Source organism: Monodelphis domestica, chromosome 2 (genome assembly GCF_027887165.1).
Source record: "Monodelphis domestica isolate mMonDom1 chromosome 2, mMonDom1.pri, whole genome shotgun sequence".
Lineage (NCBI taxonomy): Eukaryota > Metazoa > Chordata > Mammalia > Didelphimorphia > Didelphidae > Monodelphis > Monodelphis domestica.
Genome location: NC_077228.1, coordinates 209,609,028 through 209,634,154, shown reverse-complemented (window position 1 = coordinate 209,634,154; position 25,127 = coordinate 209,609,028). Strand labels below are relative to the sequence as shown.

General features: G+C 41.1%; 1 protein-coding gene across 3 annotated transcripts in view; it reads right to left on the bottom strand.

Annotated features, from left to right (window-relative positions):
• Positions 1–2,431: 2,431 nt before the first annotated feature.
• The window catches only part of ACE (angiotensin I converting enzyme), a 39,385-nt gene continuing 16,689 nt past the window's right edge, over positions 2,432–25,127 (bottom strand). For all 3 annotated transcript variants that reach the window (XM_056817053.1, XM_056817055.1, XM_056817054.1), the window contains exons 16-25: positions 20,532–20,675; positions 20,136–20,327; positions 17,416–17,513; positions 16,901–17,073; positions 16,204–16,427; positions 14,726–14,870; positions 13,700–13,798; positions 7,793–7,915; positions 6,589–6,776; positions 2,432–5,640 (exon numbers count right to left, since the gene is read on the bottom strand). In XM_056817053.1, coding sequence (XP_056673031.1) covers positions 5,426–5,640; positions 6,589–6,776; positions 7,793–7,915; positions 13,700–13,798; positions 14,726–14,870; positions 16,204–16,427; positions 16,901–17,073; positions 17,416–17,513; positions 20,136–20,327; positions 20,532–20,675 — 1,601 coding nt within the window. In that variant the 3' untranslated portion in view covers positions 2,432–5,425. The remainder of the gene's footprint in view (positions 5,641–6,588; positions 6,777–7,792; positions 7,916–13,699; positions 13,799–14,725; positions 14,871–16,203; positions 16,428–16,900; positions 17,074–17,415; positions 17,514–20,135; positions 20,328–20,531; positions 20,676–25,127) is intronic.

Genomic DNA, 25,127 nt, shown 5'->3' with positions numbered 1-25,127 from the left:
TTTTCCAATTTTTGGCCACCACAAAGAGTGCAGCTATGAATATTCTTGGTGTTTAGCTCCGCCCAGATGCTCAGAGCAACCGCCCTGAGTACAGCTCCCTGGGCCCCCTGTGCTCAGCGCAGGATTCTCCCGTGAAACTGCCCTGAGAAGTTTTTTCCTGGCAGTCCCTAGATCCCAAGGACCCTGGAGTGCCCCCCCAGACAGAGACATTCCCCACTCACTCGCTGTCCCAGTGAGCGCTCTGGTAGCTCATTCTGGTTTGGTGGGGGAGGCGGGGTGGGGGAAGGGCGGCTCAGTTCACATTTCTGTGCAAGCTTTTCCTCCTTCTTATTATAGTGTGGAAATGTTCAAACCCCACGTACCTTCATCTGTGTGGGGTACTGGGGAGTACTGGGGAGTCCTTCTGTTCCTCCAAAGGTGATTTTTATGCTCCTTTGATGTAGTCTATTTCATTTGGTGCCGGGGAGAGGAAGCGTGTGGCGTCTAGATTGCAGCCATGATTACCCGGAAGTCCACCCCTATCCCTTTTTTGTTATGCTGTTCAGCCATTTTTCATGTTTGACTCTGTGATTCCATTTGGGGTTTTCTTGGCAGAGTTACTGGAGTGGTTTGCTATTTCCTTCTCTGGCTCATAATACAGATAAGGAACTGGGCAATCAACATTAAATCCCTTACCTAGGGTCTCACACAAGTGTTTGAGGCCAGATTGGAACTCAGGAAGATAAATTTTTCTGACCCCAGCCCAGTGTTTTATTCACTGACCCTCATAGCTGTCCTTATCATTCTCTAATGAGCTATATTTTATATGTTAGGAGAGTCTTTACCTGAAAATGGATTTTAAACATGCTACAACTTGAATCAATGGTCTTTAAAAATTACTATAGCTCAAAAAATGATTCCTCTGTGACTAGTCTGGTTGAGATTCTTCTAAACGTAGGTGGGCTGATCCTTAGATAGCAGAGTAAATGTTTGTATTTGAAGTCTTTCTGTTTCACAAGATTTACCAGAGCTTAATCTTTGTTGGTCTAGCCTCCAAGCTCCTTACAGATATATATATATATACATTTTTCATATCCTCAGAGGTATCAAGTGATAACACATGTATAATCCAGTGCAATTGCTTGTCAACTCCAGGAGGGAGGAGGGAAGAGGGGTGGGATTCAAAATAAATCATATAACTATGGAAAAATATTTAAAAATTTAAAAATAAAATCAAATTTCATATTCCTCAGTACCTACAGCAGTACCAAGTACATGATAGATGCTTAATAAATGTTTGTTGAATGAATGAATAAACAGAGGCAACTAATCATTCAATAAACATTTGTTATGTTTCTACTTTATAAGTTGTGAGCCTGGGTTACTGGGAGGATGATACTCTTGTTATGAAGAAAGGAATGTTTCAACATACCGTCTTTCATATTAGTGTACTTATGGTTTTGTTTGGGGGTTTTGGTTTGTATAAGTGTGCTCTTACAACAATGACCAATAAGGAAGTGTGTTTTGCATGATAATAAAAATAAAATAAAAAAAAGAAAGCAGTTCCTTTTGCCTCAGTTTCCTCATCTATAAAATAAGTTGGAGAAGGAAATGGCAAGCCACTCCAATGTCTTTGCTAAGAAAACTCCAAATGGGGTCACAAAGAGTAGGACATGCCTGAAATGATTGAATGAGAGAACAAGAGCTTTAGAGAAGAGGATATTGTTAAGTTGAACTAGTTCACCAAGGGATCAAGATGGGAAAAGGAGGAAAATGCAATGTTAATGATCTAACAAAACAACTAAGCAGTTAAGGGATTATTGGAGGTCATTTGGAGGATGAAAAACAAGGTTTGGGGTTGGAAGGCAGAGGACAATATGGAATGACAACAGACTACAAATAGGTATGGGAATTTCAATATGAACATAGAGTTGATACACTTTAAGAGTGATGGGAAGATCTAAGCATAGGAACATTAGCTGTTTCATTCTCTACATAGACTTAAAAACCCTTACCTTCTTAGAATCAGTTCTCAGACAGAAGAGTGGTAAGGACTGTTAAGTGATTTGCCCAGGGTCACATAACTAGAGTGTCTGAGACCAGATTTGAACCCAAGTCATCCTTGCTTTAAAGCTAGCACTGTATTATGTTGTCTAGCTGCTGCTTGGTTTTAGAAAAAAACCCATTGAGTTGATAGCATACAATAGCATAGTTTCTCATCATTGTCAGCTATCTACAAGTGGGAGGTAGAGCTGAAGAGCAGTGGGAGATACTGAGCTCATATCCTGGAGGTGGGTGGGAAAGTTGTAGCAAATGTAGATGTACCTAGGTGAGCTCACTGGTTTAGAAATAGGAATTGGTGCAGAGCGGAGGTAGCCTAGAGCTCTGGACTCCAGAAAACTCATTGGGAGCTTCTTAGCCGAATGGCCCAGAGCTAGAAGAAAACAAGGTATTGTCTTGGGAGTTTTAAATATATTTATTGCAAAAATTATCTAGATCCTCAATGGGTCCAGAATCTGATACAAAGATTTTCACCTTCAAAGAACTACCAAGTCCCAAATGGGAAAGTCTTGGAAACCTGGTCAAATCATTCACGGGGTCTTACATATAAATGGCTAATCTCTAGAATGTCCAGCCTACTGTATGGGGTATGGGCAATGAAAGGCAAAGGTCCATAGGTCCATTTTCATGTTGTTTTTTTCTAAAAACTTTAACTTCTGTCTTAGAATACATCCTGATTCCAAGGCAGAAGAGCAGTAAGAACTAGGCAATTGGAGTTTAATGACTTGTCTAGGATTACACAGGACATGTCTGAGGCCAGATTTAAATCCAATTCCTCCCAACTACAGTTCTGGTGCTCTATCCACTGCATTACTTAACTGCCCTTGTCCATTGTCCATTTTACTTCTTGACTATCTCACTAACAGCTGGCTTCCCAGGATGCATGTCATCTGGAGGAATACCACCAAAACTCCTGTCTAGAGCCTCACCGTCCTCATTGACTGCTTAAGTGGACCATATCTAGGCCTAGTTCCATCCATGTGTCATTTCATTTCCCAGGCCATCTTTTTGCCCAAAACTGATAATCATATCTACTGTCCAGTTCTTGAGCTCTAATTCTATGAATCCTATCATTGCTCCTAGAAAGGACATGTCCATCTTTTCTATCTACTTCTTATTCTTGCAACTTCCTAAGCCAAAATGCCCCCTCTCTGGTCACTGCTCATATTAGAATATAATCTGAGGGTAGGAACTAATTCTGCCTTTGTATTTGTGTACCCAGTGCAAAGCATGGTGCTTGGTAAATAGAGCTTAAATAATTTATTCTTTCATTCATTTATTTACAACATGAGGAGCAAAGGACAGTAAATGAACATCTATCCTTCTGCATAAATCTGGGTATCATTCACAGCTAGACCTGAGGAAAGAACCCTGTATTACTTCAGGGAATCATTTTATGGAGTTAGACATACTTTTATGGTTTAGTTGCATAAGTGGGAAGTAAGCCACAGGCAGGGCTCTCAACAATACCCCTGGCACTTGTTTATAAAGGCCTTGAGTAAATCATGGGCCTTCTAGGGTGGAATTGGCACCACAGAGCCTGGGGTAGCCTCTAAAGTCCATCTGAACTTTATGTCTCCTGTGGCCCCCACATCTTGGCCGGTGCTCTGCTCATGAAATGGTTTTTGTTGTCGTTGAATTACAATCTGTCGGGCATGAAACCATAAGGGACTGAAACAATAACGGATGCCAGTAAGTCAGATCAATCTCACACTTCTCAGTCTCATTCACGTGCTGGGTTGTCTTCCTCTCCTGGAAGGGTCTTCTTCTCCTAAGAAGCCAGGAGACCCCCTCCTCAGTAGAACCTGGACTCCCCCTGCCCCCTTCCCACTCCTCTCTGTTCACAGAACTGGGCTGGATTGAGCAAGAGGACAAGTTGAGCACCAGGGAAGCGAGGGCCAAGGACTTGACTTCAGGCCAATGGAAGACATTCCATGGAGGGTACACAAAGCATGTAAATTTACGGTAAGTCACACTCGGGGCACTTTCCAAAATTGGACAGCGACTGTGACACTTTTCATTTCAGCAGAAAGCAGGGACTCATTTAGCTGTGTTTGTGCCCTGGACAAGTAGCACAATACTTCCCTTCAATTAAGTGATGAGGATGGTCACAAAAAAGGCTGTCACAAAGCCACTGCTGGGGAAGAGATTGTCATGGATGGTGGCAGGGCTAGGACAATGAAAAGATCATTTGAAGTGTCGCTTCCTGGGCAGAGGAAACTGCTTTGAGCTTGTATCTTCCTGTTTTAATGAATTTTTCAGGCCAGCTAGCTGTTTCTATATTACTGAATGGCACAAAGTGCAGTCAGTACTCCCCCTATATTTTGGCCACCTCCTAACTCCTAGACAAAGCCCCAGCCACTCAGACCTCATTATGGTTTTCCAGATTGCCTCTATCTAAGATCTTCCATACTCAGTTTGATCTAGATATCTTTCCAAATTCTCCTCCTGGAGATCGAACTGTATTTCTTTTGGGAGCACAGTGTGCAGCTAGGGCCTTTGGTTCCACTCCTTACTTTGGGGTAAGAGAATCCTCTGTTTTCCCTTCGCCTTTATAACACACAGAAAAAAGCAGGTCTGGAGGGAAGGCTGGCTAAAGGGAAAGTAGTCATTTCAATTGAGCATACTAAATGGTGACTATTTCTATTCTTTGAAGTACTCCCAGGGTTGCTGGGTAGCAGGACAATTCAGAATTGAGGGGAGATACTTGGGGAAATGGAATATGAAGGGGAGAAGGCTGGACCCCAGGATTTGTTGCTTTTAGGTGAACCAAGGGATGAGGGAATGGGATGCAGTGTAGGAAGATGAATGAGAACCTTTAATTTCATTCATATAGGATCACAGTGATTGGATTCTTTGGGGATGGGGTCTAGTTGGCTCCTACTGAGCACACCTGACCTAATAAGCCACAGAAAAATAAACAAGCTCTCCCCCAACTCCAACGCAAGTCCCCATCAGACATGCACCATGGGAGAAGCATTTAGAAGTACCTCTCCTGTTCCCTGTTCAAATGGAGTGATCCTATAGCATCTTGCATAGTTAGGAAAGTTTGACAATCAGAGAAGCCAGAAGGGAACAGGAAATCAAGGAGGTGAAAGCAAGAGGAAGAGAAAATTTTGAGAAGAAAGTAGATGAAAGCAGTAAAGAATAAGATAAAGATGGGGCAGAGTAGAAAAATAATTATAAAAATAAAATAAAATTTGAAAAATAAAATAAAAAAAGAATGAAGTCCTGAGTCCAATGGAATGAGTTTCCTCAGTATCTAATGACCAAAGCTCAGACCAAAGGCTGCATGTCCTCAGCATGCATTTCATTTCTCTCCTCCACCACCTTCCCTTCTTTTCTCCACCGGGTTTTCCAATTCCTCTCAGTCCCAGGCTCAGTCTCAGGAGTGTCTCAGCTCCACCTCAGAGCCAAAATAAGGCTCCTCTCTACGTTTGAGGCTACATGTCTTATAGGCCAAGCCCATTGTAGCCACAAGCAACACCAGGCCCAGGACAAGCAGTACCCACTGCCCTGCTGTAGCCTGCCCACGCTCCAGCTCCATTCCCAAGAAGCTGACTTTGCCACTGTTCGGTACATTGGGAGCACTGGAGGCACCTAGGAGGTAGGGAAGAAAAGTACATAAGAGGAGGATGGAAAGAGGGGAGAATGGGTTCTACACCTGTGTGGGTATCAGGGAAAGGAGAAAAGGGGATTCTTGGCCATCTGCCCCCTCAGATCTAGATTCAGACCCTTGGGAGAAAAATCATCATATCTGGGTACCAGCTCACTCCAATGTCCAGGCTCACGCCAGCTCTGGACCTAATATTCACAGAACAATTCAGCAGAAGGAACTTTGGAGATCATTTAATGCAACTCCCTTATTTTATTAATATTATATCTCTTTTTGGAATGGGGGCAGAAATCAGAGAAGTTTTCATCAGAGGAAGTGACCCCTGCACTGAATCTTAAAGTAAGATAAGGGTTTTGAGAGATGGAAAGGAGACAAGCTTTAGTAAATAAATCTATCAGGGGTGGGTGGGATGGATGGGGGAAATGACATACATTGGAGCAGCATGGGGGAATGAAAAGAGGACTGGATGTAACAGTTAAAATTCCATTTATGCTACTATAGTATCCATATGACTTTCCTGACTCTGGGCCTCAGTTTCCCATTCTGTAAGATCCAATTCCTTCATTTGATAGACTCAGAGATGGAAAGCAATTTTGCCCAAAGGTCTCACAGTGAGTGAGTGAGCAGCAGACCTTGAATCTTCCTGGATTTACATTTTGTTCACTTTCCACTATAGACCTTTTAAGTTCTGGCTGAAGGGCACTGCCTAGAGAAGGCAGCAGACCCAGGGCGCCACTGCTACTCCCAAATGGAATACATCTCTACTACTCTGATAGCAGAAGGGGGATGGGGGTGGGTTTGTAACAGAAAATTCCTTGCTCTGTATTTGCTTAGACTTGACCCTGCCTCAAAGGGGAGAGGACTATATTAGTAGTTTGGGGAGAGATGGGGGGGGTTTGGGGCTGTAGGAGGGGGAAGGATGGGGCCAGTACCAGAATATGGAGTCCAGTCATACTGAGGCCAGCCTAGTGTCTCTCCCTGCTCCTTGTTCTTGGTGATAAGCCAATCCAGGAGGGGCTGGAAATAGTTCATAATAGCTGTAGCTGACATGTTGGGCTGCCCTGTAATTAGCTTCATGGCTTCTGGCCAGGGTTGACTGAGTCCCAGCTTCATCGCATCTCTGGGTAGAGTTTGGGGATTATGCAAGATAAAGAGAAGAAGGAAACAGACAATTAGGCCCACTGCCCTGTGGCTGCAATCCCCCTACGATGATCCCTCCATCTAGCTTAGATTTCCCATTGAGAAGTGACTGTGCCTAGGTCTTATAGGATCAGATTTAGAAATGAAGCTCTAATTGACCCTGGGCAAGTCACTTAACCCCCATTGCCTGGTCTTTATTGTTGTTCTGCCTTGGAACCAATACACAATATTAATTATAAGCCGGAGGTAAGTGTTTAAGGAAAAAAAAAAGGGAGATCACCTAGTCTAATCCCCTCATCTTATGATTTTTAAAAATGATTAGTTGGATAGTAAAGTAGATTCTGACATATTTAAACAAGATCTAGGCTAGAAACTCACTTCAGACTCTGATAATGATAAGATAGAATAGAATGATATGATAAAGATAGTGATAGAAAATTAAAAATAATCAAAGAAATTAAGCTAATTCTCTAAAAGAAACCCCACAATTTAAAAATGCTTAAAGGAACAACATTTTTAAAATTTTTAATTTTTTAAAAACCTTCTATCTTAGAATCAATACTGTATATTTGGTTCTAAGGCAGATGAGTGGTAAGGGCTAGGCACTGGGGGGTTAAGCAGCTTGCCTAGGGGCGCACAGATAGGAAATATCTGAGGCCACATTTGAACCCAGGACCTCTGGTCTCTGAGCTTCAATCCATTAAGCTACTTAGCTGCCCCCAAGGAACAGTCTTTAAAGGAAAGAAATCACCTCACCTCCAGGATCCTTTATTTCCCCATCCAAAAAAAAGGACTGTGGTCCTTATCTTGTGAAGACACAGGGAGGCACATAGCAGACTTGGTTTAGTTGTGGGGTAGTGGGTAGACCAGGTGAGAAGCTAATTTTCCAGGTCTACATCTATAATCTCAGCAACACCCAATGGGCTCCCTCCCCAGGGCTTGGAGGTTGGGTCAGAGGGCTGAACTTTAGGCAAAGGACAAATTCCAAGAACTCACGCCAAGAGCTTCCCTGCCTCCTTTGACTGATAGATGTCACACTTGTAAAGTGGGCCTGTGTGGCCAGCAGCTCGGCACAGGGCCTCGTGGAACTGGAACTGAATCACAAAGCTGACAAAGTATCTGGGAAGAGAAGACAGAACAAAGGTGAGACCAAGCCAATGGACTGTCCCAAAGTCCCTCTAACACATTGCAACCTAAGCAGTCCCCTGGTCCATCATGGCAACTCTTCCCCTGACTAGAGGGCCCTACAGTAATCTCTGGCCAGCCAGGCAGTGCCATAGTGTGTGGAGTGCCAGACCCACAGGCAGGAAGATTTATTTTCCTGAGTTCAAATCTGGCTTCAGACAGAAAAAGAGATATTACATAATATAAATAAATAGATATTTATATGTAAATTTATTATTTATAATAATTATAATATTTTTATTTATTTATATTATAATTTATAATGATCATAATTTATATTTAATTTAATATTTCACATAATATATAAATTTATTGTAGATATTAGATAAAAATAGATACTAGATAAAAGTAAATGGGTGGCATAGCACTTAGAGTATTGAATCTGGAGTTAGGAATACCTGGGTTCAAATTTTATTAAAAAAATTTTTTTCCCCATGGTTACATGATTCATGTTGTCTTCCTTCGCTCTTTCTTCCCCCCACCTGGAGTTGACAAGCAATTCCACTGGGTTATACATGTATTATCACTGAGATAAAATTCAGATATGCGCTACCTGTGTGACTGAGTAAGTCACTTAATCTCTCTTAGTTTCCTCATCTATAAAAAAACAAAATGAAGATCATAATAGTGCCTACTTCCCAGGGATAGGAGGCTCAAATGAGAATATATTTATAAAATGCTTTGCAAACTTTAAGGTGTCATAAATGCTAGTTTATTACTATTTTAAAAAAACAACAAACAAACTCATACCTTCCATCTTGGAATCAATACTACGTATTGGTTCCAAGGCAGGAGAGTGGTAAGGGCTAGGCAATGAGGGTTAAGAGACTTGCCCAGGATCACACAGCTGGGAAGTGTCTGAGCTCAGATTTGAACCAGGATTCCCGTCTCTAGGTCTGGCTCCCAATCCACTGAGCCATTCAGCTGCCCCCTAATTTATTACTATTAAAAATGTTCTGCTGGCTATTTATGAATGTCTTTTGAGTAACAAGTGTTAAAAGGGAGGGAGCTAAACTAGCTAAGAGTAGCACTTGAAGAGGATCCGGAAGATAGATTTTATCCTAAACCCCTAAAAGCAAAATACAAACTCTAAAATCCTAAACTGATATGTGGTAGATATAATTCTAACCTCATATCCCTTTTGGAAACTGGAGATTTGAAGAGTGAGTGCCAGGCCTCTCCCTTAGAGAAAGAGAACGACCAGACCTAGATCTTATCTATCTAAATATCCCTGCAATTCAGAACACATTGGGTCCCTTTCTGCTCCCTTAAGCATTCCACACAAAAGCAGCAACCTGCCTCTCCAATGAGTTTTGTTTTGTCTCCAACTGTTTTGTTTTTTTTTAATATAAAGTGCTTTGTTAGCAGGACAGCATTATACTGGGTGTCCCAAAAGTCTTTGAGCAGTTTAAGCTCTTAAATTAAATTTTATTTTTTAAAAACCTTTGCCTTCCATCTTACAATCAACACTGTATTGGTTCTAAGGCAGAAGAGCAGTAAAGGGCTAGGCAATGGGGGTTAAATGACTTGCCAAGGGTCATATAGAGGAAGTTTCTGAAGTCAAATTTGAATTCAAGACCTCCTATCTCTAGATCTGGCTCTCTGTCCACTGAACCACTTAGCTGCCCATGAAAAAAGATTTTTTCAGAACCAGAACATCAACTATGTCTACCTTTGTTTAAAAACCTCTAGGAAGCTGTTTTTATTTTCTGAAATTAGCATCTTTGAAGTCCCTTTTTATGTCCTCTCAGTGGTAACTTATTTTAAATACAAGAAATATTTCTTTTAAGGAAAAAACAAACTTGATTTTGATAACATTGAAAGATAGCACAACTGTTTCCCACATGAGCAAATGTGTGTTCATTCTGCTTAGCTCAAGTCAGAGGTATCTGCAATGGGTTTTTTTTGTTTGTTTGTTTGTTTCCATGGTTGCTGGAAGTTATCAAAGACCAAACTGTTTGACATAGTCACATGTGGAAACCAGGGACTGCAAAGCAGCCCCCAGGAAGGGTGGAAACATCCACTGAAACCCCCCTGAGTGACTTTCCTTATTAATATCCCCTTATTATTGAAATTGCTATGGTTATTATTCTACTTAGCTCCAGGAAAAATAGATGAGAACAACATGTTTGCAGGGTTAATACAGATATCCCACTCTGTCCCCCCAGAATATTACCAGGAGATCCCACTCATGAAATTAAACCTAAGGATTCTCATATATCCACTTAGGCAGGACCCTCTTTTCTAGGCATAAAAATTCTGGCAAATCTGTGCTCAGAATTCCCCAACCTAAATCTGGGTCATGTTGATTCTACCCTCTGACTCCACACTTAGCAACATTATTTTTGTTGACTATCTCCTTATGCTTTGTGTCTCTTGTTAGGTTCTATGGAAACATGTATGTTGAGAATGAAATTGTGTGCCAGAAAAGCATGTACTCACTGAAGCTATAAAATAAATTAAAACCCCATGCAATGGCAGAACACTGAGTGATACCTAAGCACAGGTCTTAGCACTCAGTCATCTCTCATCTCATTATTTGTCTGACCACTCCACCTAGACAGAAGGACCCTCCTCTTTGAGAGACCACAGGCTTATCTCTCAAAACATGGCTACATGATTCTTATTGTCTCCCTCCCCTTTCTCTCCCCACTCCTGGAGTTCTCTGCAATGGTTTTAATTGGCTCTTGGTGGCTTTATGATTTTGGGCCCAGCCTACTTGGTCATCTATAGATAAGAGTACTCTGAATTCAAGCAGTTCAATTTCTACTTTTCAGGTAACAGTTATTTAACAAATGTTTGCTGAATGAATAAATGAACGAATGCACATTCAATAAGCATACAGTTTGTAGGCCATTGCTGATATTCAGTCAAGTAGTGTGGAGGTGATGAAGTTTAGCCCAAGTTTTCTAAGACCCAGGAAAATTCAAGAGGAACTCCCAGAGTCAGAGGCTTTGGAGGATCCAAAAATATAGTCTTGGAGGGCTAATGTATAGAGGGGCTTATTCAAGAACTTTCAGTGTTTGAGTATATGTATAATCCAGGGAAATTATCTGTCAGCTCCAGGATGGGGAGGGGGAGGAAAGAGGGGAGCGAATCATGTAACCATGGAAAAAAATTTAAAAAATAAAATGCAATCAATTAAAAAAAACTTTCATTGGCAGTGTCCTAGAATTTTCTCTATGCCTAGAATGCTATTCTTCTTCACTGTAGCCTCCTAGTTTTCCTGGTTTCTTGTTATTATTCTTTAGTTGTTTTTAGTCCTGTCTGATTTTTTTTTTAAACCTTTACCTTCTGTCTTAGAATCCATACTAAGTATCAGTTCTAAGGCAGAAGAAAGGTGAGGACTATACAATGGGGGTTAAATGACTTGCCCAGGGTCACATAGCTGGAAAGTATCTGAGGTCAAATTTGAACCCAAGACCTCCTGTCTCCGAGCCTCAGACACTTCCTAGCTGTGTGACTCTAGTTCAGTCACTTAAGCCCAATTGCCTAGTTCTTACTGCTCTTTTGCCTTGGAACCAATACTTAGTCTTGATTCTAAAATGGAACAGAAGGGTTAAAAAACAAAACAAAACAAGAAAACAACTCCTGGTACTGAAAGGCTTGTAAGGTCTTTCTTTCTTCGTAAAATCATCATACAACTCCTCTCGGAGCATTATTTGCTATACAGGTTGCTCAGCTGAATTGCTAGGGTCTGTTCATCTCCACGGCAAGCTCTCTTCTTTGCTGTCAGAAGTCTCAGTGCTTGAATCTCCTTCTTCCCTTAAGTAACTTCCTTTCTGTATCCAGATCTGTCTGAAATGCATGTCTCCTTCCCAATGTGTCTTAAATTCTCTCAAACCAACCTCTGGATCAATCAAGTGTTTCTCATTCTGTTGGTAGATACCATGGCCAATAGGATGGAGGGAGAAGGGAGAAATCGCTCCTTACCTCCAACTCCTTCCACATTTCTTTCAGAAGTCTTCTCCACCAAGCACTCCTGAGTCTTTATTTCTATCAACTCCCCAGGTCTTCGCTATTTAAAGTCCCCAGTGACTAATTTGTTTGCTCAGGCAATGAGTTATTCCCTTTCATCCACTCAAAGGACCTTTTCACAGCTCATAAAAAAGAACTTACTAGCAGTTAACACCTTGTTAGTACATAATATTCCATAAATTCGGTTATTATGTCTACTGAGCTGGGGGGGGGGGAATCCCCTTCCCTTACACATTTAATATTAGAAAACATGAGCTTATAACCAATAGCTTCCAGTTACGATAGGAGCATGAATATAAAGAAACCCTAGCATTCACCTCAGAACATATCTAAAAAAGACTCCATAAAATCAATGATAAAAAAAAGAAAAAATAGAAAGAAGCCATTTTCTCTAGTCCAGAACTGCACAAGAAGAAGGTAGCCAAAAGTCAGCAGAGGAATCTCACCAGTGATGTCAGCCTGAATTCTAGTAAAGGACTAGAAGTTGACAGAGGTGGGAAAGGAGCCATGCCAAGAAACCAGTGTCAGCTCTAGAAAACAGACTTTAAAACCTCATAACTCTGATCAGGATATTTAGAACCACCACACAATCCAGTAATCAAGAACTTGAAGCCAGATCTAGCCCTGGCTCATAACAATTGAAGAAGATCGAATTCCCAAAGACCAATGAGCAGGGCCATAGTGTCTGGCTGTCCATTTCTCAATGGAACCTTCAATTAGAATTGATTTTCCTCAATGGATGCAATGGGGATCCCAGCAAGAAACCAAAGAATGGGGGACAATAATAGGAACAATAATCCAATCAATCATTATCTTTCTACTACAAAGAGTGTGATAATTTCTTGCCCCCTAACTTCACAGTGACTTCTTAGACCAATTGTTCTAATGGAACAGAATGGGGAGTCCTATAAACTTGGCTTTTTAATGTTTTGATAACTGTTTCAATATATTTGGATTTCTTTGTATTCTAAATATTTTACCTTATTGGATTTTTAAAACATTCTGATAAGAAAGTCCACAGGTTTCTTTTGTAATCCTAAATATCAGAGCTTTATGAATTTTAAAACATTCCAATAAGTGGTTCCTAAAGGCTTCCATTGTATCCTAAGTATTTTAGTTTCTATATTTAAAAACCCTTTGAGTCCTCAGATTTACTCAGGCTGTCAAAGGGACCCATGACATAAAAATGGTTAAGAACTCCAGGCCTAGACCAAATCCATCTTTTTTTGGCTGTTGCTCCCCAATATATGCCATATCCCCCAGTAGAATATAAGTTCTTCAAGAGCAGAAACTGTCAGTCTCATTTCTGCATTTTCAGCACCTATTACAGTGCTTAGTGCACAGCAGGAACTTAATACATACATGCTTGTTGATTGTTTGAATACCATCATCTCTTTTTACACACACTTATTTACATCAGCTTATCCCCATTAACTCCTTGTAATTTTGCATTTGTTCAGTTGTTTTTTTCATCATTACCTGCTTTGGGGATTTTGGGCAAAAATATTGAAGTTTTTTGCCATTTCCTTCTCTAGATCATTTTGTAGATGAGGAAACTGAGGCAAAGAGGATTAAATGACTTGCCCAGGGTCACACAGCTAGTATGTGTCTGAAGCTGGATTTAAACTCAAATCTTCCTGATTCCAGGCCTGGTGCTTTATCCACTGTACCACCTAGCTGCCCCAACTCCTCTTAATAGTTCCCTTCTTTTCCCAAGTGACCCCTTGAGCCTTTCTTTACCTGAGATAGGGTACATTTGCAGGTATGTGGAACTTGGCACCTGGGTCAAAATCTTCTTGTGATCTTGGCACTGGTGGACACAGACCCTGGTACTTTAGCCTGTGAAAAGGAAAAAAGAGTTGTAGGGAGGGCAGAGTGGGTGCCATCTTGCTGCCTTTGTAAATAAGGTGTGTATGCTTTTATAAGAAACTGTGAGTGTGCTTATATATGTATATTCTTCATTCTTTTTTTTTTAAAGGAGGACCAATGAGTGATGTCTTTTTTTCCCCATTCAAAGCAGACAGAATTTTATTTTGAACATTGCTGATATGGGGCACTCCCTCACAACAAAGAAGAATTTTAAAATAAGTCATAAAAGTTCTGTACTTGTTTAAATAGAGCATTGGTTATTTGCATGCTTTGTAAAGGTTACTTTGGGTTATAGATAATTTACAAATGAGTGATGTCTTGAATTGCTTATTGATTGGATTTTAGTAAAGCAGTTACGCAAAATCATCAGCCCCACTCTGTTTCAGAGCCATCAATTCCAGTGGAAAGACAAATCAAGCCCACTGGTGGCCTGAGATGTAATGGCATCTTGAAAGTCTAGGGGATCTGCTTCAGCTGCCTTCATGGCTGCTGGAACAAATTGTTCTCATTTGCCCATTTGGTTAGGAGAAGTCTTCATAAGCCATGCGTACACAGTGGCCAAAACCCCAGTAAAAACCATCTTGGCATATAGGCTAAACCAGGTTGAGGATAAAGATAGGCTTTAAATGTGTTGATGTAGGAGGATGTTACGCATGGATGGATGGATGGATGGAAAAAAGTGATTGGCATTGTTGACGTCAGGGTAGGTCTCTGTACTCCTGAAAGTCCAGACCTAACACCTGGGATTGCTGTGGGTCCTTCATGAACCTGACACAAGGCTGCCCAGGTTCTGGGTACTCCAAGGGTACCTGTTTCCAAGGGTTCTATCCCTGAACCTTGACCTCCCCTCATGTCTCTTACACCCATAAGTACCAACAAAGCTTTGCTCATGCAGACCTGAGATTCCACCATTCCTGGTTATAATCTTTCTTATTGATACTCCCATCAAACACCCGCCAGCGCCACTGGTCAATGAGGTAACCAAAAGGGAGGAAGGCAATCTTGTCCAGTGCAATACTCATCAGGTAGTTGATCTCACTCTCTGGCAAAGAGGAATACAGGTAATCAGTTCAAGAACCCCTCTTTCCCTCTTTTCCTTTCTTTAATTTATTCCCAATGGCCTTCCTCCCAGCAGAACTGAAATTTGCGTACTATGAACAAAGTTTGGAAATGGTGTTACTATGGGTCAGAAGCGCTGAGTTTCTATTGTGCCTTGACTAATACACAAAAAATTCCTATATTTGTGAAGAGTGAGTGGGATTTTTTGCTATTAAAAATGTACGTTTCCATGGACCCCCAGATTAATCTTCCTACCCCAATTAAAGACCCTTATTATAACTAAAAAAAAGTGTATTTCCCAAAGAGGTGTGAAGATTGGATTTGGCTCTCCCCTGATTGTAACAATGAAGGTACTTAGCTCTTCCTTGATTGTGAAGATTAAATTGTAATCCCCTGTCTATTTTTAGATTTTAATTCCCAAAGTGTAAACATAGTACTTAAAGTTGAGTATGGAGATCTACCCATTTTGGATTTTAACCACAAAAAGGTGTGAACACCCATTTCATACATTTAGTGGGAGATCTGTGACCCATGTGTGAAAGAATGGGCAGTCCTAGAGGGGAGCATCCACTGTGATTGGCAGATGTAAAATTTAGGGTAAGTGACACAAGAGAAAAAGGTCTTTAAAAGTGGAAACAGACACACAGAAGAGTGTGAAGAGACACATTTGGAGTGAAGAGGGACACTTGGAGTTGGAAAGAGACACACTTGGAGTGGAGTCTGATGGAGTTGAGGCTGATAAAAGAATCTGCTGATTGAAGTGACAAGGTGGTGAGTGTAAAGGTCGACTTCCTTCCTTGCCCTTTGTGGAGGTATAAGCCTCTGGGAAAGGCCCATCATCTTGAGATTCCTTTCCCCTAGCTGCGACCTTAGAATTTCTCTCTCTCTCTCTCTCTCTCTCTCTCTCTCTCTCTCTCTCTCTCTCTCTCTCTCTCTCTCTCTCTCTTTCTCTCTCTCTCTCTCTCACTCACTCTCTCCCCTTTTCTCTCTTCCTTAATATCTTCCCTCTACTGTAAAATAAACTACCATAAATTCCATTTTACTTTAGTCATTCATTTTGGGGATTTAGAAATTAAATCCCTGGTGATCAATTAAATATTCAGGCCAACCATAAATTTAACAGAGAACATCAAAAAGATTCTCCCTTTACTTCCTACTGCATAGGCAGCTTCTGATCTTGCTTAACCTTTATCCCAGTTCTGCCTCTTACACTAACCTTCCCACCTCTCCACTCTAGCCCCCAAGTGTCTTCCTAACCTGCTACTGCCCATCTTTGACTTTTCATACTACCCTTGAGTTTCCACCTTCTAACTTACCGTAGCCCTCTCCCTCATTATCAAGCAGCCCAATACTATGTAAGTGCTTGGGGGTAGAGACAGAGAGAGCCAGCACATCTCCAATAGCCTCATGAAAACCTGGGTTAGCACCCTCTCGGAAGGTCAGAGGTTGGTCTTTGTACTGCATGAAATATTGCACATGGCCCATCTCGTGGTGGATGACAATGAGGTCCTCCATGTTTACAACTGTGCACTGTTTGATCCTGTGTACATAAGAGGAAGGATAGAGGTGGGGAGGGAGAATGAGATCTCATTAGGTAGGGAGTGATGGGAAGAGGGATAGATTAACAAATCAACAAAAATTGCTGGATGGACTATACATAGAAAAGACCCTTCTCTGCTTCTATACTGAAACATGACATGATTAAAAAGCAAGGAAAGAAGATTAATGAAAGGGCACATAATTTTGCTTGCATCCATCTCTTCTATAAAATGAGAATCATAATAGCACCTCCCCCCCAGGATTGTTGTGGATGTCAAATGAGATACACAGGAAGCACTTACTAAATGCTTGTTCCCTAATTGACCCATATGCTGATCATGGTGCCCTAACCTTCAGAACTAGCCAGTCAGATTTTCTCTTTACTCTTGATGGGGTGCAAGGATGCCACTTTCTATAGGTTCATTACCCTTTTCCAAGGGGATCTGAAAGGATATCATCCCTTTTCTGTCTCACCTGAAGTCCTTGCCATTGTAGAAATCCCAGGCAGAAGCATGACATACTACATCTCGCCCATCTTTTGGCTTCTCCAGCATTGACTTGTCCCAAAACTCAGGGGGTAAGGGCAACAGACCCAGGGACTGGAAGAATTTGTCTGCCTCTTCAAACATCCTCTGGGCAGTCCAGTTCTGAAGGCAAAAGATCAGAGAATCACAGGATCATAACTGGAGAGCTGAAGAGACTTCTGTGGCTGTCAAGGGCCAAGTAAACTGGGTCACAGAGAAGGAAATGATTTGTCTAAAGTCACAGGGCACTCTCCAATACAGAAGCCAAGGGACAAAGTGTTAGGTACAATGTGGGAAGGGACCCCTCTGAACAAAGCACACCCCAAATTCACCCTAAATGGAGCCCTCCCTTCCTCCTACTTATTGAGGATCATGGAATCAAGAGCACAGAAGTGTCAGAAGGCACAAGATAGGAGAAGGAGGCACCGAGAAAGGGGCAGAGAGCAGGGCAGACATATCACTGACCTGGCTTTTCATAGCTGGAGTGGCATCTACCTGGCTGGCAGAGGGGAAGGGCACCACCAACTCATAAATGTTGGACCAGCTTTGAGCCCACATGTTGCCTGGAGGAAGGATCAGAGGAAAGGGAAAGAGAAAGATTAACATAGATATCTCTTCCCTCCCAAGAAGAGTGGATCATACTGAATAAATTTAGAAAGAGTGTCAGCTCCCTTCCTTCTTTGCAGAGATGAAGGATTATAGATATGGAATATTAAATATTGTTGCATTGGTTTTTTATTTTAAAAAATTTTTGTTACAGGGGATGGCTCTTGATAAAAGAGGGCTGTGGGGTATATCCAGAAATGAAGGTGAAGTAAAAACAAATGGCATTTATAATCTTTAAAAATTTTCATAAAGAGCAAAAGAATAGAAGCAATTAAAAACTCAAACTATAAAAAGAAAGAGAGAGGGAAGGAGAAAGGAAGAGGAAGAAGGGAGGGAAGGAAGGAGAGCGGGGAAGGAAGGGGGAGAGTGGGTGAAAGAGAAAGAGAGAAAATAAAAGTGTTAGACACAAAGTCAGAGGGGGCTTGTGTTCTGTCTTCAACTTACTAGCTGTGTCCTTATTTATAGGAATACTTAACAATATCCAAGTGTATTTGAACATGAGCAAAGAACTCTGTAAACTTTAAAGCACTCTGTAAGTATAAGATATTAATAACAATTAAAACATTAAAAATGATTAAATGATTATGAATACTAAAAATACTAAGAGGGATCTTGCCTTCTTCCCAGGCCCAGGCATAATAGCTGAGGTTCCTGGACCTTCTGACTGTTCTATAAACAGCACTTATTTTTGCCTTCCTCTGTGAAATCTCCTATGTTCATGTGACTTTTAGCTCATCTGCCCACAATAAGCAAGTGGCTAACTGGGGTTATGAGCACATAGGGGTGGGTCCTCTCCTCCTGGAGAAATGAGATGATTCTGGAATTCAGATTAGAACAAAGGAAAGGATCTGACCTAATGCTGAAAAGCTCTGAGCAAGGAGATTGTTAGGGAAAAAAAAGTCAAACTAAACAAGGAAGAACACAGGCTTTTTGGGGACTGCCCTTCTCCTCCCACCATTTATTATTGTGTGTTAGAATTTACAAACTTGGAGAATATTATCATACCCATTTTACAGAAGAGAAAACTGAAATGCAACAAGGTTAAATATGTTGGCCAAAGTTATGTCATAGCTAGGACTTAAAACTATTTAGACAACTCTAGTAGACATACATGTCTTACCTACATGGACACACACACATCTTAACACTTCTGATCTATGTAATATGATTTCACATTTGGGTTCTTAAAATGGGCTATATGAACTTTAAAAAAAGTATTATGATAACTGTATTACAATATAACTGGTTTCCTTTGTAATCCCATATATATTATTTTATGCCTTTAAAATATTCTAAGGTTGAGTTTATAGGCTTCATCAGACTACCAAGGTTTAGATCAAGAGAGCTTTAAAAGACATCTCTAAACTGAAGGGCAGGTAGGTGGCTAAGTGGATAGAGTACTAGGCCTCAAATCAGAAGGTCCTAGGTTCAAATATGACCTCAGACAATTCCCAGCTGTGTGACCCTGGGCAAGTCACTTAACCCCCTGCCATTCTTTGTCTTAGACTTGATACTAAGACAGAAAGTAAGAATAAAAAAAAAAGAAAAGAAAAAGAAAGATCTGTTTAAACCAAACAAAGACTTGGAGGAGTTGTCTACAAAACTGGATTTTCTCTTTTTTCTTAAATTTATGGCATCATGACAGAATGGGAAAGACAGCCTCAAGGCCAGAAGGAGTAGGTTTGTCTCCTTCCTCTGCCATGGGCAAGTCCCTAAAATTCTCTGAGACTCAGATTTCTCACAGGCCAAAGGGAAAAGGCACTATTTAAGTTAGTCGTTGTTGTTGTTGTTCAGTAGTTTCAGTTGTGTCTGATTCTTCATGACCCCATTTGGGGTTTTATTGGCAAAGATCCTGTATCAATTTTTCATTTCCTTCTCCAGTTCATTTGACAGATTAAAAAAAGAGGATCATACAGCTAAGTGTCTGAGGCCAAATTTAGGGTCAGGAAGATTAGTCTTCCTGACTTCAGGCTTAGCATTCTATCCACTATGCCATTAAAGTGCCATAAAAATGTGGGCTATTTTATTTTGTCCTGATTCTCCTTCCTATCTCTCCTCTGCGCATAATCCTCTGTGAGTAAAAGTCATCACTATTATATTCAAGAGGAGTAGTCTTGGGTTCAAATCTGACCTCAGACACTTCCTAGCTATTTGACCCTCAGCAAGTCACTTAACCCCAATTGCCTATCCCTTGGAACTGATACCTGGTATCAATTCTAAGAAAGAAAGTAAGGGTCATAAAAAAAAAAAAGAACTGGTCCCAGTATGAGTCAACATGCTAGTGATAAAGCAGCTATAGTCTCAAGTCTTCTAATTCTCCTGTTAAAATGTTTCCTGGTCAAAAAAGCCCATGCTCCTTCCTAGGGTAGGCTCTCCCCGCCCTGCCACCTACACTCACATTCACCCCATGTATTCTAATGTTTGTCTTAGTGCTCTATCAAAGGCCCCTCATATTCCTCTAGTCCCATTCTGTCTGTTCCTCATTGCCACCCCATGCCTCTTTTTACCTGGTGAAGCCTACCTCTACCAGCAAACTTTTACCCTCACTTCCCCCTCAGCCTCAGTCCTTCATCTCTTACCTAAAAGATGAGCAGGAATGGGCCCTTGAAGATTGATGTAGTTGGCTCCATAATGACGGTACAGTGCACGACGGACATAGGCATGTAGGTTCAGGTAGAGTGGCTGCAGTTCCAGATAGATTTTCTCCAGTTGCTCCTCCAAGGAAGATGTTTCATACTGAGATCTCCAGGAGGCTCCAGCATCGGCATAGCCTGAGGCACAGGTGAGGCTGAGACTCACTTCTTTACCATTTCTCCTGATCACCTAGCATCTATCTGCTCCCCTGCTCATCTCACTCTTGGGACCTATTCCCAAGTCTCTGTTCCTCCCCCAAAGTCAGAGTCTTTGAGGATAAACTGGAAAGCCCATGGGCACCAGGGTACCAGGCAGGACAAGGAGAAGAGGGGGATACTCACCATTGAGCTGGGCAGCCTTGTTGCTAAGGTCCACATACTCTGGGAAGCTGGGAAGGATAGCTTGTCCTGTCACATCCCTCCAACCTTTCCAAGCCCATAGCAAGTTGTCATAGTCCCGAGATACAGCCATCAAATTTGTCAAATCTGCGTGTATGTAATATAAACTGAACACAGAGGCCCCCAAGTGCATACACATACACAGAGGATCCCAGAGCTAGAACAGATCTAAAGAGGGTCATGTAGGAATCAGCTGTGCTTTACAAATAGAAAAGGGCTTTACAAATATTATTTCATGGGATTCTCACAACAAACTTGGGAGGAAGGTACTATGATTAATATCCTCTCCATTTTATAGTTGAGAAAACTGAAGCAAACAGAGAATAATTGTATGGTATGCTACATTTGATTTTAGGCTGGCTCTACCATTAATTAACTACATTTTCTCTTATTTCACTTCTATGAGATTTTCATCACCTGTAAAATGGGGATATCTGCCCAGGTTACCTTATATAGCACTAGGATATTCAAATATGATAGACATGAAGAGTGTTGGCAGCTAGGTGGCACAGTGAATAGAGTATGAGGCCTGGAGTCAGGAAGACCTAAGTTAAAAGCTGGCTTCAGATACTTTATTAGTTGCATGATTCTGGGCAATTCACTTAACCCTCTTTGCCTCAGTTTTCTCATTTGTAAAATGAAATGGAGAAGGAACCACTCCAGTATCTTAGCCAAGAAAACCCTAAGAAGGGGTCACAAAGAGTTGGATACAACTGAAAATGACTAAACAACAAGAAGATCATTGGAAAAAACTCAAGTAAGAACTAAGGGAAAAATAACACTGTCTGAGCAGTGTTACTAGAAGTCACAAAACCACACTGATTTCACTCATTAGGAATTTACTCTATATGATCTCAGCTGGGCCTCTTTTCTCCCTCCCTCCCTCTTCAACAATTCTTTTATTCTATCTTTATTGATTCCTAATTACATTCCTCACATCAATGGTTCCAAACCTGAGATGCTCCCATAATGCCCTGGTCCCATTCCTACCCCTACCTTCACCTCTCAAATTTGAGTTAATGATTTGGGTAGCTAAGTGGTACAGCAGATAGAACTTTGGGCCCAGAGCCAGGAAAACCTGAGTTCAAATACAGACTCTGACACTTGCTAGCTATGTCTCTTTCAGCAAGTCACTTAACCTTTGTTTGTCCCATGTTCCTCAACTCTAAAATAAGCAAGAGATGGAAATGAAATTACTTTAGTACTTTTGCCAAGAAAATCCCAAATTGGGTCACCAAGGGTTGGATTGAGCTAAACAAAAAATTCTAAATCTATGCTAAGCCAGTAGAAAGCATTTTGAAGAGCAGAGGTACCAGACAGGCAGCTACAACACTCTCCAGTATGCCCTAAACCAGATTAAAATATATATTTGGGTGGGGGGAGATAGGTAGCTCAGTAGATAGAGCTCCAGGCCTGAAGTCAGGAGGATATGGATTCAAATCTGGTCTCAGACACTTCCTAGCCAGTGACAGCTGACAAGTCACTTAACTCCAATTGACTAGTCCTTGCCACTCTTCAGTCTGGGTTTAAGAGAAATAATGTAATTAGGAAATATTTAACAAAACAAATAAAAATACAATAAAACATAAATAACATTAAATTTAAAAACTAACCAATTCTGTAAAGCACTAAAGAAACTTTATAGAGGAGTTTACCTAGGTTGGAAACAATGGAAGGTCAAGGGATCAAGCAATTCTAGAATTATGGCTAGAACTCCCTGGGACCACAGATGTAGAACTGGAAAGCATCTTGGGTCATCTAATCCCAACCTTTTTGTTTTATAGATAAGGATACTGAGGTCCAGAGAGGGAAGATAATGTGTCACACAGGTAGTAGCAGAAATGGGATTCAAGCCCAGATCTTCTGGCTCCCAATAAGGTGTCTTTTTTCTCAATGCCACAGAATCATAGACTTACAGTTAGAAGCAACCTTAGCTCAAGATCCTTACTGCACAGGTTTACCAAAAGAGGAAATATCCTGGTCTATGTATTGAGGACTGCTATTATAGAAAGATATGTCTAGAAAGGGAAGATATTGGGCAGACATAGAGATCTGAAAGTTATCTGACTATAACTGGTAGATAAAACCAAATGGAGTGGTTAAGATAATCAAATGAATCAAGAGAAGAAAGAGATAAAGGTATGGAATCTTGGGAAACACTAAGCTTTTTTTTATCCTTGGGTGTGAAGAAAAGGAAGAGGAATGAGGGAAGGAAACTAGAGACCCTAGCATCATTGTAGCTACAAGAAGAAAGGAGGGAGAGTATGGTCAAATGTTTCAAAAGAAGTCAAGGACAATAAGAGAATAAGAAAACAACATTAATGGTGATTCTACTGTAGTTCGTCCTCTACTCAGGGGCCAAAGTGATCTCCTTAAAGTGTGGGGCTGACTTATATGTCACTCTTCTCAAGAAATTCCAGTGGTGGAGGCAGCAGTTGATTGAAAGCCAGACCTAGAGATGGGAGGTCCTGGGTTCAAATCTGGCCTCAGACACTTCCCAGCTGTGTGACCTTGGGCAAGTCACTTGACCCCCATTGCCTAGCCCTTACCACTCTTCTGCCTTGGAGCCAATACACAGTGTAGACTCAGTATAGACAATACACAGTATAAGACAGAAAGTAAGGGTTAAAAAAAATTCCAGTGACTCCCTATCACTTTCAGGAAAATTATAGTCTTTTGTTTGTTTTTAAACCCTTACCTTCCATCTTAGAATCAGTACTATGTATATGCCCCCTTCTGTTCAGTTTTTAAAACCCTTCCCAATCTTTCCTTTCCTACCTTTCTGGACTTATACTTTACCCCTCTCCATGTCCTCTGTGGTTCACCAACCTGCATGCTTTTGTTCAAACACAGCACTCCATCTCCCAACTTTGTGATTTTGTAGTAGTGGTCCCCCCAATCCTGGAATGCTCTCCCTCCTCACCTTTGCCTCCTAGCTTCTCTGCCTCCATTAAGACTCATTTTAAATTCCACCTTCTACAAGAGGTCTTTGTCATTTACCTCAATTGCTAGTGTGATCTTCTCTGAGATTATTTTAAAAAATAAATAATATTTTTTCTCCAATTATATGTAAAAATAATTTTAACATTCTTTAAAAAACTTTTCGAGTTTCAATTTCTCTCTCCCTCTCCTCTCTCTGAGACAGTAAGCAATTTGATATAAATTTGACATGTGTAATCATAAAAAACATTTTCCCATATCAGTCATTAGTCCGATAGTCATTAAAGAGATCTCAAACCAAGAAAAAAGGAAGAAGAAAAAAAGTTAGTCAAATGTATTATGTTTTGGTCTGCATCCAGACTCCATTCTGAGATTACTTTGGATTTATACTGTGCACATATCAAATTTAAGTTCTTAATAAATACTTGGGGTGGGTGGGTTGGAGCAGGTTCAGTGGAGAGAGTCAGTTCTGGAGACAGGAGGTCCTGGGTTCAAATCTGACCTCTGATACTTTCCAGCTCTATGCCTTTGGGCAAGTCATTTTACTCCAATTGCCTAGCCCTTACTACTCTCCTGCCTTGGAACTGATACTTTATATTAATTCTAAGACTGAAGTGTAAGGGTTTAAAAAATAAATAAATACTTGGAGATGATGATGATGGTGGTGATGTCAGAGACAGCAGTTTCACTAGAGTGGTAATCAACATCAATAAGGTTGTTGTTGTCCTTCCTCCTCCTTGACCATCCTTTCCTCCTGTGGTTTCACAGACACCAGCTTCCTCTGTGACCAGCTTCCCCTTCCACCTCTCTGACCAATCTGATTTCCTTCCCTGGCTCATCTTTTTCTTTCTCACCAGCTATGTTAGTATTTCTCAGGGTTCTGCTCTCTTCTCTTCATATGTCTTTGACAATCTCATCGATTCACCAAACAATACCTCTGGCTCTGACATCTTTACTGACAGATCCATCTATCTATAGGACACCTGAATGTCTTATCAGTCCCTCAAATGTAGTATGTTCAAAACTGAACTCAAGGGCAGCTGGGTGGCTCAGTGGATTGAGAGTCAGGCCCACAGATGGGAAGTCATGGGTTCAAATCAGGTCTCAGACACTTCCTAGCTGTGTGACCCTGGGCAAGTCACTTAACCCCCATTGCCTAGACCTTACCACTCTTCTGCGTTGGAACTAATACTTGATATTGATTCTAAGACAGAAGATAAAAGTTGAGAGAGAGAGAGAGAGAGAGAGTGAGAAAGAGAGAGAGATGGGCTCATACAAATGCAAGCAAGATGTCCCCTCTTCAGGACGAACTAGTAAAGTCTTAAGAGGAAACCCAATAGGCCTAGGATGTCTGAATATGGAGGGGAGAAATGAATAAGTGGTTTAGATCCAAGAAAAGGTGATGAAGGGTAAGGCAGCATCTATGACCTTGGTGATACATAGTCAGGAAAAGGACCAGAGATGAAGATCTCAAGGGAACATGCTAGAGTTTACAAAAAGCTTTCCTTATGACAATCCAGTGCAAGGATTATTATCCCCATTTTACAGATGACTTAGGTCCTAGTGACTTGCTCAAGGTTACCCAGTCCACAAATATAA